The sequence below is a fragment of the Suricata suricatta genome, chromosome 16, assembly GCF_006229205.1.
Source record: "Suricata suricatta isolate VVHF042 chromosome 16, meerkat_22Aug2017_6uvM2_HiC, whole genome shotgun sequence".
Taxonomy (NCBI): Eukaryota; Metazoa; Chordata; class Mammalia; order Carnivora; family Herpestidae; genus Suricata; species Suricata suricatta.
This window is the reverse complement of record NC_043715.1, coordinates 54,174,218-54,186,974: the sequence shown is the minus strand read 5'-3', so window position 1 is coordinate 54,186,974 and position 12,757 is coordinate 54,174,218. Positions and strand designations below refer to the sequence as shown.

The 12,757-nt window shown below is 40.9% G+C and overlaps 3 protein-coding genes across 3 annotated transcripts in view; 2 read left to right on the top strand and 1 right to left on the bottom strand.

Moving 5' to 3' along the window:
* LOC115281187 (zinc finger protein 345-like) overlaps window positions 1-12,757 on the bottom strand; it is a 486,358-nt gene that overhangs the window by 299,146 nt on the left and 174,455 nt on the right.
* The window catches only part of LOC115281205 (putative protein ZNF720), a 111,904-nt gene that overhangs the window by 87,376 nt on the left and 11,771 nt on the right, over window positions 1-12,757 (top strand). Inside the window, exons 4-5 of the mRNA XM_029926539.1 lie at window positions 1,867-1,993; window positions 2,511-2,606. Of these exons, the coding sequence (XP_029782399.1) occupies window positions 1,867-1,993; window positions 2,511-2,606 (223 nt within the window). The remainder of the gene's footprint in view (window positions 1-1,866; window positions 1,994-2,510; window positions 2,607-12,757) is intronic.
* On the top strand, window positions 4,890-7,158 carry LOC115280891 (zinc finger protein 883-like). Its single transcript, XM_029926057.1, has 2 exons — window positions 4,890-6,574; window positions 6,823-7,158. Exons 1-2 carry the CDS (start codon window positions 4,890-4,892, stop codon window positions 6,920-6,922), a joined length of 1,785 nt encoding a protein of 594 aa, XP_029781917.1. The 3' UTR covers window positions 6,923-7,158.

The window sequence follows — 12,757 nt, the reverse complement described above, 5'->3', positions numbered from 1 at the left end:
AGCTCCTGTCTTTGAACTCTTATTTGTCATCAAAATATGTATCCCTTGGCCCATAGACTGCAGCCTTGTTAGAAATGCAGACACCTACCTTTCCCGAAACTCCTGACAGAATCTACATTTCAACAAGATCACCAATGCACTGTTGTGAATTCTAATTCATATTAGAATATGCTAGTACATTTGTAATTCACCAAAACTACCCATTAAGAAATAGACACCACATGGCTCAGTTGGTTAAGTGTCCTACTTCATTCAGCACAGGTCATGATCTCACGAATTGTGAGTTCAAGCCCCACATTGGATTCTGTATTCCTGTCTCTCTCTGCTCCTTCCCTGCTCATGCTCCATCTCTCTCCTTTAAAAATAAACAATCACAAAAAAATTAAAAAAAAAAAACTAGACACTACATGTAGTGTATGATGTAAATACAGGATTCAAAAATCTGTATGCCTGTGTTGATGCCTCCATCTTAAAAATGCTCTTGAATAAACACAGTTCATACATCAAAGTTGAAGAATATATGAAAGCATAATACTGTGTCACAAACTGTCTTACCGCAGAATGCAAGAAACTCATCTAAGCCAGAACCAGTTCTCCTAATACACCTGAACCAACAAGAGTTCAGTCCTTGGTGAATCACAAAAAACTCTACCAAGTGGGGATGTCACACAAAGGAAAACTGATTTACAGGCAGAAAGGAAATCATGCTTCTGTAAGCAGAGACTTACAGAAGAAGGGGAATGATTTCCTTTTTTTATTTTTAAGTTTATATATTTTGAGAGACTGAGAGTATGGAAGAGGGGAAAAGAGAGAGGATCTCATCCAGGCTCTGCACTGTCAGCAGGGAGCCCAGTGCAGAGCTGGAATTCACAAACTGATATCATGACCAGAGCTAAAGTCAAGAGTCAGACGCTTAACCGACCAAGCCAACCAGAAGCCCCAGAATGGTTTCCTCGTATTTAGGGTTAGGGTAGATATTTAGAAAGGGGCGGCTGGGGATACAACTGCACAATGGACTTAAGAAAACAGTTCTGGGGCACGGGGGTGGCTCAGTCAATTACGTGTCTGGCTTCGGCTAACATCAGGATCTCACGGTTCATGGGTTCAAGCCCCATATCGGGCTCTGTGCTGACAGCTAGCTCAGAGCCTGGAGCCTGCTTAGGATTCTGTGTCTCCCTCTCTGACCCTCCCCTGCTCATGCTGTCTCTCTCTATCTCTCAAAAATAAATAAAAAACGTAAAAAATTAAAAAAAATTCTATACATCCTCCGTATGTTACATAGTAAGTGACATTTGTGCTCCTCCTTGGTGGAGGATGTAGTATTATAATGAGGTAAAACAAGGCTCCTGGGTGGATCAGTCACTTAAGCTTCTGCCTCTGGATTTAGGCTCAAGTCACCATCTCACAGTCTTGATATCAAACCCTAAGTCAAGTTCCTTACTGAGCATGGAACCAGGTTGGAATTCTCTCTGTCCCACCCATACTAGTGCTCTCCTTCAGGAAATAAACATTTTGAAAAATACATAATGGAGATAAAGATAACTGTCCTCACTCCATGCTTTATTCTAATGTTCATCTGCATAGATGTGACTTGGGTTAAGCTCAAATTGAGCCAATTCTAGCTGGTTTTCATGGCAGTCATTACCTTTTGTTGGATATTTTCTGTTTCCACACTGAGCCCATGGGGTGTTTTGCCTGAAGTGAAAGGGAGGTATAATTAAGGCTAAGTAAAACGAGGGACACAGGCCAGTAAGCAGTGAAAATCGGGTCGTGGGGTCCAGCTGGTGACATTATCTCCCTCTTGCATCTTAGGTACCATTATGACCTCCTCATGCATCCACTTGGTAACTGTGGTATTTATTGCAGGGACTGCTGACCTTCAGGGATGTGGCCATAGAATTCTCTCAGGAGGAGTGGGGATGCCTGAGCCACAGCCAGCGGGAACTGTACAGGGATGTGATGTTAGAGAACTACGGACACCTGCTCTTCTTGGGTGAGGATCACTCTAGATTTCCCAGGCCACACTCAGGGGTTTCATTCCTTCCTTTGGAGATGGTCTCTTGGAAGCCTTCTCTGCATGACTGGGATTGAAATCCCTCCAGTAAGGGAAAGAAGTAGGGCTTTGTAGACGTAGAGAAAATCTTCATGATGCTTCCTTTCAGGTGAGTTGTCCCTTCCTTAGAGTAACATCATCATCTCTTAGATTAATGGCAATTCTAAACATCGAGTGGCATAAAATGGTAATTCTAAACATCGAGTAGCATAAAATGGTATTTCCATCTTCAGTATGAACTTCTCTCATAGTGGTAGTTGTAATACTCAGAAGTGGAGGTTAAGATGTGAACCTTGGAAATGGGTCTTCAGTGTTCTAAAGGGGCTGTTGGGCAACAGCATTTGGGAATGATTTTCCAGAATTCTAGAATGTCCATTTTTCTATACTGAGTCCAATACTGGGTTGAAAGGTAACATCTCCAGCAATAATCTTTTTTTTTTTTTGTTCTAACAAACAGGTCTTGTTGTGTTAAAGCCAGACCTGGTGATCTTTTTGGAACAACAGAGGGAGTTTTCGGATATGAAAAGAAAGGAGACCATAGCCTCATACCCAGGTAGGTGGGAATGAACGAGGCAGATGACAGAGGTGAGGTCCCAACGTGAAGGATGAAGACAGACCTTAAAATGTGGTTTGAGCAGCCCTTGTTGAATGGAAATTAGTTTGAGAAACCGAGTTTCATGTCTCTTTCTCTCACAGAGGGACATCTACTTTCCAACGCATCACACTCTCACAATCTCGAAGGATTCTCCTTCAGTTCCACTTAAAAGTCCTTCACATCCACAGTGCAGGCCTTCATAATCTCATTGGTTTTCCATTTCTTTGAGGGTTTGGGAAATCTCTGTATTTCTGAGGAAGTCTATATTAATTCATTTTTGAGTGTTTACCTTGAGTGAGAAGTGTGTCAGGGTAGTGGTAGGCATATTAGGGTTTGGTGCAGAAATCCCAGGAACACTGGGGACCGATACCATGTATTATTTGGTTTATACTTTCCGGTGTTTAATCTTAATCATACAAAATGAGACCCCCTAATTTCATCAGATAATAAAGCACCTGCCTAAAATGGGAAAACCTAACGCTTTATTTCAGTTCAGAAAGTCAGGTTTTAGGGCAGATGGGTGGATCCGTTGCTAAAGCATCTGACTTCAGCTGAAGTCATGATCTCACAGTCAGTGAGCCTCAGTCCCCCACAGACTTCTGTGGTGACTGCACAGAGCAAGCTTGGAATTCTGTCTGTCTGTCTGTCTCTCTCTCTCTCTATCTGCTCCTCCCCTACTTGGTCTTCATATCTTCCTCACAATAAAAAATTAACTTGAAAAGGGTAACATGAGTTTATTTTCTGTTATCAACTAAAATGAGAAATTTCCAGTCCATATGCTCCATTCCTGAATGCTGAAATAATTTAAAGTGTCTGTGGTTGACCTAGAATTTCTACATAAGTTAATGCCACAGGGGAGTATAGCATTTAGAATTCAAAATTTGCAGCCTATAATAGAGTCTCAATGGTTACATTGTTTATTAATATTTAAATCATTTTACAATTTTTGTGCTGTATAATATGAAGCTCTTATGACTTTGTCATAAGGATTTTACATTCTCAGTAGTTATACATGAGATCACATTATGATTTCTTAAATAAGAATTTTTTCATTTTTGCAATGTTTGTTTTTGAGAGAAAGCGAGCAGGGGAGGACAGAAAGAGAGCGAGACACCGAATCTTTAGCAGACTCCGGGCTCTGAGCTGTCAGCATCCAGTCCGACCCAGGGCTGTATCTCAGACTACGGAATCGTGGCCTGAGGCGAAGTCGAACACTAAACCTACTGAGCCACCTATGAGACCCTGTCGCTGTAATCCTAGGCTCTGACTGTGCGCCCTTGAAAAAAAGGCACATTTTGAATTACTGGCATGTCTTCATGGACAGGACAATTGTACCGTATATTTCATAACATCAACAATGGAAAGCTCTCCTGAAAACCCTTATGAATTAGGCACTTAAAAGACATTATTATCCAAAATTTAAGGGAATAACCCATTTTTTAGACTCAAGGAAGCAAAATATTTTCATTTCTTTTAAACTGTTTCTTTTCTGCATGGATTTTGCGAGAAGAGTGAGAGAATGGAGAGAGGCAAAAAGAGAGGAAAGAATTCCAAGCAGTCTCAACACTGTCAGTGCAGAGCAGGATGTGGGGCTGAAACTGAAAAAAACATGAGCTGATGACCTATGCTGATACCAAGGGATAGATGCTCACCCTTTGGAGCCATTCAGGAACGCTCAAACCTTTCATTTCTAAACAAACACACATTCAAATTGTAAACTATGCCAATAATAACTTCGTCAAAAATTTGGGATTCAATTCATACACAATCCGACTGATACAGAAAAACAAATGATTTAGGGTGCCTGTGTGGCTCAGTCAGTTACGTTTGATACTCCAGGTTAGGTCATGATCTCACAGTTTGTTGGCTCGAGCCCCTCATCAGGCTCTGTTTTGACAGCTCAGAGCCTGGAACCTGTCTCCGACTCCATGTCTCCCTCTCTCTCTGTCTCTCTCTCTCAAAAAAAAAAATTAAAGAAGGTAAAAATTAAACAGAAAAAATGAAAAACAAATGATTTCTTTTTCCTGAAGTTGGTTTTTTTTCAGTTGTGTGTCTAAGAAATTTTAATTGGATTCATCTGATAGTAGAAAGTGGAATGATTTTACTTTTATTCCTTACATTTCAGCAGTATCTTCAAATGCTAACGAGAGGCTTCCTCCAAATATATTCATACAAAGTTCTTTTCAAAATGTGTCAGTGGATAGATATAAACATAGTGCCCTTGAGAATGGACCTTTAGTGATGGACTGGAAGAAGGATGGGGAGTGTGAAGGGCATCACAGACATCTGGGGACTCCTTTTCCAGAGAACGATTATGAATGTATTAAAAATGGCGAGTTCTTTGATCAAGGCACCAACCTTCTTACACCTAGGAGCATACATTTGGGAGAGAATTTTTCTAAATATAATGAATGTGGGAAAATATTTAACCAGTCATTTCATGTTGGTGATCAAGAGAGGATTCATGTGGCAAATAACCCATATTCATGCCATGAACCTGGGAATATGCTAAGTCATTCATCAAGACTACATATAAACAAGACAATCCATACTAGACAGAAAGGTTACATTTGTACGGAGTGTGCCAAAGGCTTCAATGGGCACTCAGCACCAATTCAACATCAGCAAGTGCCCACTGGAGACAACCCTTACAGATGTAAAGAATGTGGTAAAACTTTTAATTGTGGCTCATCAGTAAATGGACATGGACTAATTTCTACTAGAGAGAAACCATACACACAAAATTGTGGGATGACCTTTACCCAACACTCACCTCTTACTGAACATCACCGAATCCATACTGGAGAGAAACCTTACCAATGTCAAGAATGTGGCAAGGCCTTTACCCATGCCTCAGACCTTACCAGACATCACAGAATCCATACTGGAGAGAAACCTTACCAATGTCAAGAATGTGGCAAGGCCTTTTCCCATTCCTCAGTCCTTACCAGACATCATAGAATCCATACTGGAGAAAAACCTTACCAATGTCAAGAATGTGGAAAGGCCTTTACCCAACCCTCACACCTTACCAGACATCACAGAGTCCATACTGGAGAGAAACCTTACCAATGTCAAGAATGTGGCAAGGCCTTTTCCCATTCCTCAGTCCTTACCAGACATCATAGAATCCATACTAGAGAAAAACCTTACCAATGTCAAGAATGTGGCAAGGCCTTTCCCTGGCCCTCAGGCCTTAATCGACATCACAGAATCCATACTAGAGAGAAACCTTACCAATGTCAAAAATGTGGCAACGCCTTTACCAACTTCTCACACCTTACTCGACATCACAGAATCCATACTAGAGAAAAACCTTACCAATGTCAAAAATGTGGCAAGGCTTTTACCAACTTCTCACACCTTACTCGACATCACAGAATCCATACTGGAGAGAAACCTTACCAATGTCAGGAATGTGGCAAGGCCTTTTCCTACCACTCTTCCCTTATTGAACATCACCGAATCCATACTGGAGAGAAACCTTACCAATGTCAAAAATGTGGCAAGGCCTTTACCAACTCCTCACACCTTACTCGACATCACAGAATCCATACTGGAGAGAAACCTTACCAATGTCAGGAATGTGGCAAGGCCTTTACCATCTCCTCACACCTTACTCTACATCACAGAATCCATACTGGAGAGAAACCTTACCAATGTCAGGAATGTGGCAAGACCTTTACCAACTCCTCAGACCTTACTCGACATCACAGAATCCATACTGGAGAGAAACCTTACCGATGTCAAGAATGTGGCAAGGCCTTTACCAGTTCCTCATATCTTACCAAACATCACCAAATCCATACTGGAGAGAAACCTAATCAATGTCAAGAATGTGGCAAGGCCTTTATCAACTCCTCACACCTTACTCTACATCACAGAATCCATACTGGAGAGAAAGCTTACAAATGTCAAGAATGTGGCAAGGACTTACCAACTCTCAGACCTTACTAAACATCACAGAATCCATACTCGACAGAGACCTTACTGATGTCAAGAATGTGGCAGGGCCTTTACCCATTCCTCACACCTACTAAACATTACTGAATCCATACTGGAGAGAAACTTACCAATGTAACAAATGTGTCAAGTCATTTACTCACACCTCAGGCCTTACCAAATACCAATGAATCCATACTGGAGAGAAACCTCACCAATGAAAAAAATGTGACAAGGCCTTTATCCAACATTCACACAGTATTCAACATCACAGAATTCATAATGGACTGAAACTCTACAAATGGTTTCAATATGGCCAGATCTTTAAGTGACTTTTACACCTTCCCTGACAGAACAGAATTCGTACTGATGGAAACCTCCCTAACATAAAGAATGCAGTAAGCTCGACCTTTTCTCGTTATCACAGAATTCATAGTGGAGCAAATCTTCCAAATTTAAGGAATGTGAGAAAAGTTTCGTGGACTGCTCACCCCTCACTTCACATAGTGCTGGGAGCCATCTCTGAAGTAAGGCAGGTTTGCAAGACCTCCCACTGTCAGATGGTAATCGGCCTCTACACCCACTCAACCCCCACTCAATTTCTGCTTGAGCACCGACCCCCAAGGGGCCTGACTGACTGAAATTTGCAGTGACTTCCCTTTCTATGCTAAAAGTAAGTGAGTTGTACCTTGTGAGAAAACTTGTTATAGGAGTTTCTTCTCTTGTGATTATAGGAGCAAATGTTACATTTCCTGAGAAAACCTGTTTTTCTTCCCCTGGAGAAAACAGGCTATTGATCCCTGCTCACAAAGGAACTAAGTCTTGCATTTGCTATGCCAAAAAAACAAAAACAAAACCAAAAACCATTCCCTTGTATTTGAATACTAAAAATCCCTTCCTTTCCCATGTGATAAGCATCTAGTCACCTATTGATAAAGGTTATGCATGAGTCTTCCACCAATCTATGTTCTGGGAAATTGGTACATACCAAAGAATGTGTTATCACAAATTATTGTCCAAGGCAATTGCCGCTTGTTTTGTACCCCATACATTTTTTCAATAAATAAAGCTGACGTCAGTTCAGTGCAGAGATGCCTGCCTGGTGAGCAGAAAGAAGCCGAGGCTTTCTGACTCTTTTGTGTTAACACCGTCCATCTTTCTGTGAGACCTGGACCTGCTGGAGCTGGGCTCCAGCTAGTGGCACCTGAATAGGGACCTGAAGGCAAGTCCCATCCCTTTATCCTTTGAGGTTTCAGGACAGTTAGGACTCCACCCTAGGGTGCTGCAGACCCCCTGTAGAGATAGGCAGGGTTAGAGTGGTGGATAGGTCAGAACTTGAGAAGCTTTGAGCCATAGTCTACAGAAAGAGGGTTCTTTATAGATGTTATTAAGAGTGTAAATCCTGAGAAGCTATAGGCCATAAAGAGTCTAAAGAAGACTATATATGTTATTTATACTTTGCTTTCAAAGAAGGGCGTCAATGTAGCACCCCAGCAAGTTGTGCGGTTTTACATTTTGTATAAACAAGATGTCCATGGTGACCAGAGGAAGGAACTATTAATGTAGAAACTTGGAATAAGGTAGGAGATGAGATCAAGCAATATTTGAAGCTTCAGGGGCCACAAAAAGTTCCCGTTGATGCCGCTTCACTATGTAACTTCCTACGGGAAGCTTTGGAGACCCAGTTAGAGATAGGTAAATTGGCTAAAACCGAGAAAGATTTAACTTTGCCTGTCCCTGGCAAAAATAATATTCCTAACAAAATATAAGAAAAGGGACAACATAAAGAGCCCCCTCGAAAATATAAGAGCAATTCTGAAACAACTGATGACTATAGCAAGGAAAATTCGGCTTTTCTTAACAGGCTAAAGAAACTTCACTTAAACAGATTAATCCCAGGAGCTGCCCTCCAGACCACTCCTCCTCCTTCGTTATCCAATTCAAATAGATGACAGGTTGCCATTAGAGAGGCCAAAAGACATGGTGATACCAATTTTTTTCAGTGTTTCCTGGTAGTTTTTAAAGGAGACTTTGATGATGAGATCTCATGGGAGCCGCTTGCTTAAAAGATTTTAAAGGAGCAAAAAATTGCTTGCAGCGAATATGGGCCTCTGGTTCCTTATAGTATCACATTGCTAGATGCCCTGACTATCATATCGGATGACCCCTTATGGCTGGACACAGGTGGCCAAGGCCTGCTTGTCAAGAGGAAATTAGTTCTTATGGAGGGTGGAATATGAGTGTCTATCTAAAAGGCAAGTGGCAACCAAGGGAGTTAAGATCAGGCAATATTATGTGACTCATAATCAGGTGCCGCAAAAGTTGTCCGTTGAGGCTGCTTCCTTGTGGACTCCAATACTAAACTTTACATCCCAGAGACAGCTCTTGAGCTAGGTTTAAGCCCACAGTCCCCCAAAATGAGACTAAATTGGAATCCAGGGCTGTCCCTAATTTGTCCGCAACGAAGACCTCAAATCTGACTTCTAACAAGTTGACCTCTCCCATTCAAACATCTGGGATTTTCCTTCTGACCTCTGGGTCTTTTCCATTAACTGGGCCACTTCCCCCCATGCTGTTTCCAAAAGGGAACGGCCACTGGGTTGCCATTAGGGAAGGAGGAAAAGAGACAGGGAATTAGCTAAAGCCCTCCTAACAACAGCCCCTACCAAGGAAGACTTAATCCCCATCCAGGATAGAGAAACTGAACTTAAACAAATAGAATGGAAACCACTCTGGGGGAAGTTTCTAGTCTTATCTGGCTTGATGTGGACTTCATATTTCCAGTTTGTTGGAAGAAAGCTGGCTTCCACTCTAAGATTTTATTTTTTTAATTTGTTTTTTTATAATAGTTTATTGTCAAATTGGTTTCCATATAACACCCAGTGCTTCTCCCCACAAGTGCCCCCCACCATGACCATCCCTCCCTCCCTCCTTCTTCCTCCCCTTTCAGGCCATGGTTCATCTTCAGTACTCAGTAGTCTCCCTTGATCTGTGTCCCTCACTCTTCTCTGCTCTCTTTCCCCCTTCCTCTCCCCATGGTCCCCTGCCAGGTCTCTCCTGTTAGACCTATGAATGCAGACATATGGTATCTATCCTTCTCTGCCTGACTTATTTTGCTTAGCATGACACCCTCAAGGTCCATCCACTTTCCTACAAATGGCCATATGTCATTCTTTCTCATTGCCATATAGTACTCCATTGTATATATAGACCACATCTTCTTGATCCATTCATCTGTTGATGGACATTTAGGCTCTCTCCATGATTTGGCTATTGTAGAAAGTGCCACTATGAACATTGGGGTACATGTGCTCCTATGCATCAGCACTTCTTTATCCTTTGGGTAAATCCCTAGCAGTGCACACTGGAGCAGATGGAATTGATAGATATATTTAGAAGTCTGCATCCTGACGCTAGGGAATTCACTTTCTTCTCGAGTGCACATGGCACATTCTCCAAGATTGATCACATACTGGATCATAAAACAGCCCTCCACAAATATAAAAGAATTGAGATCATACCATGCACACTTTCAGATCACAATGCTATGAACCTCCAAATCAACTACAGGAAGAAGTCTGGAAAACCTCCAAAAATGTGGAGGTTAAAAACTACCCTACTAAAGGATGATTGGGTCAATCAGGTAATTAGAGAGGAAATTAAAAAATATATGGAGATGAAAGAAAATGAGAATACAGCAATTCAAACTCTTGGGGACACAGCAAAGGCAGTCTTAAGAGGAAAGTTCATTGCAATACAGGCCTACCTCAACAAATCAGAAAAACCACAAACTCAAAACCTAACAGAGCACCTAAGGAAACTAGAAAGGGAGCAGCAAGAACACCCCAAACCCAGCAAAAGAAAAGAAAGAATAAAGATCAGAGCAGAATTAAACAAGATTGAATCCACAAAAATAATTTAACAGATCAATGAAACCAAGAGTTGTTTTTTTTTAAAAATAAACAAAATTGATAAACCTCTAGCTAAGCTCCTCAGAAAGAAGAGAGAAAACATGCAAACAGACAAAATCATGAAGGAAAATGGATCTATTACAACAGATCCCTCAGAAATACAAGCAATCATCAGAGTTTACTATGAAAAATTATATGCCAACAAACTGGACAATCTAGAAGAAATGAACAAATTTCTAAACACACATGCACTACCAAGATTCAAATGGGAAGAGATAGAAAATCTGAACAGACCCATAACCAGTGAAGAAATCGAATTAGTCATCAAAAATCTCCCAATGAATAAAAGACCAGGGCCGGATGGATTCCCAGGGGGAATTCTATCAGATGTTTAAAGCAGAATTAACGCCGATCCTTCTCAAGCTATTCCAAAAAATAGAAATGCAAGGAAGACTACCGGACTCATTCTACAAGGCACATATCACTCTTATTCCTAAGCAAGGCAGAGACCCAACGAAAAAAGAGAATTACAGGCCAATATCCTTAATGAATGCTGTTGGGGCCCCTCCAGCCAAAAAGCCTGCGGAGGTGATTCCACTGTGATGGCAAAGCCTCCGGGGGGAGCGTATGTAATCGCAAAGTCCCTAGCCTTGTCTAGGAAGGCGCTACCCTGGATAACGGTTGGCCCTCCCCCCATTTGAGGATCAGGACAAAAGAACAAAGGTCCTGGGAGAGTGGGGTGCAGTGCTGTGTGGCCTTTGGGACCCTGCTTCCCCTGCTTGAAATTGTGTGCGCTTGACTGCTTGACCTAAGTGGATCAGAGACTGGGGTTAGTTCTCTTATTGTTCATGCCACTTGATAATCATGGTTTCAGTAAATGGGCAGATTTTCTGATTGAAACTTCTCCCGTAGTTAGAGGCACCTTACTCACAGACTATTGTTTGAACTTTTAAAGAAAAATAGCCTTGTTATAAGCTTCAGTTAATATTACACTATATGCGCAAAATAAGACTCCCGCTGATGTATTTTTAGTGATAAATTATGTTTTTTGATCTTCTGTATTATACTCCATTTCTGTCTTTAACTTTCTATTCTCTCTTCCGTGAAAACAATGATCTTTCTGAAACATGTGATTCCTAAGAAGTTACAAACAATGTAATCATTAAAAGAAAGATATAATCATGCATGGTATATAAGACACCAAGTTTCACAGTAATGGTCTCTTCCACCATTCATGTTTTCTGTGTTCTTTCTTATAGATATTTTGCTGACACCAACCCCCTACTCAGAGACCCTTAGACTCTGGTGCATGGGCTGGTCCCCCGCACTGAGTGCAGATGCAAAAATACTCAACAAGATACTAGCAAATCAAATTCAACAGCATATAAAAAGTATTATACATTATGATCAAGTGGAATTTATCCCTGTGTTACAGGGCTCGTTCAGCATTCACAAATCCATTAGTGTGATACTCTACATCAAAAAAACAAAAGAAAAAAATCATATGATCCTGTTGACAGATGCTGAAAAAGCATTTGACAAAATACAACATCCTTCTTAATAAAAACTCTCGAGAAAGTTGGGATAGAAGGAACTTACTTAAACATCATAAAAGCCATTTACGAAAAGCCTACAGCCAATGTTATCTTCAATGGGGAAAAACTGAGAGCTTTCCCCCTGAAATCAGGGACACGACAGAGATGTCCACTCTCACCACTGTTGTTTAACATAGTGTTGGAAATCCTAGCATCAGCAATCAGACAACAAAAGGAAATAAAAGGCATCAGAATCGGCAAAGAAGAAGTCAAACTTTCCCTTTTTGCAGACGACATGATACTCCACATGGAAAACCCGATCAACTCCACCAGAAGCCTTCTAAAACTGATCAATGAATTCAGTAATGTTGCAGGGTACAAAATCAATGTACAGAAATCAGTTGCGTTCTTATATACTAAAAATGAAGCAACAGAAAGAGAAAGCAAGAAACTGATCCCATTCACAATTGCACGAAAAATGATAAAATACCTAGGAATAAACCTAACCAAAGATATAAAAGACCTGTATGCTGAAAAGTATAGAAGGCTTATGAAGGAAATTGAAGAAGACACAAAGAAATGGAAAAACATTCTGTGCTCATGGATTGGAAGAATAAACATTGTGAAAATGTCATTATTACTCAAAGCAATTTACACATTCAATGCAATCCCCATCAAAGTTGCACCAGCATTCTTCTCAAAGCTAGAACAAACTATCTTA

Coding starts and splice junctions, on each gene's coding strand:
- LOC115280891 (XM_029926057.1), top strand. CDS start 4,890: ATGGACTGGAAGAAGGATGGGGAGTGTGAAGGGCATCACAGACATCTG. Junction 6,575..6,822: donor TACAAATGTCAAGAATGTGG/CAAGGACTTACC, acceptor AAAAAAATGTGA/CAAGGCCTTTATCCAACATT.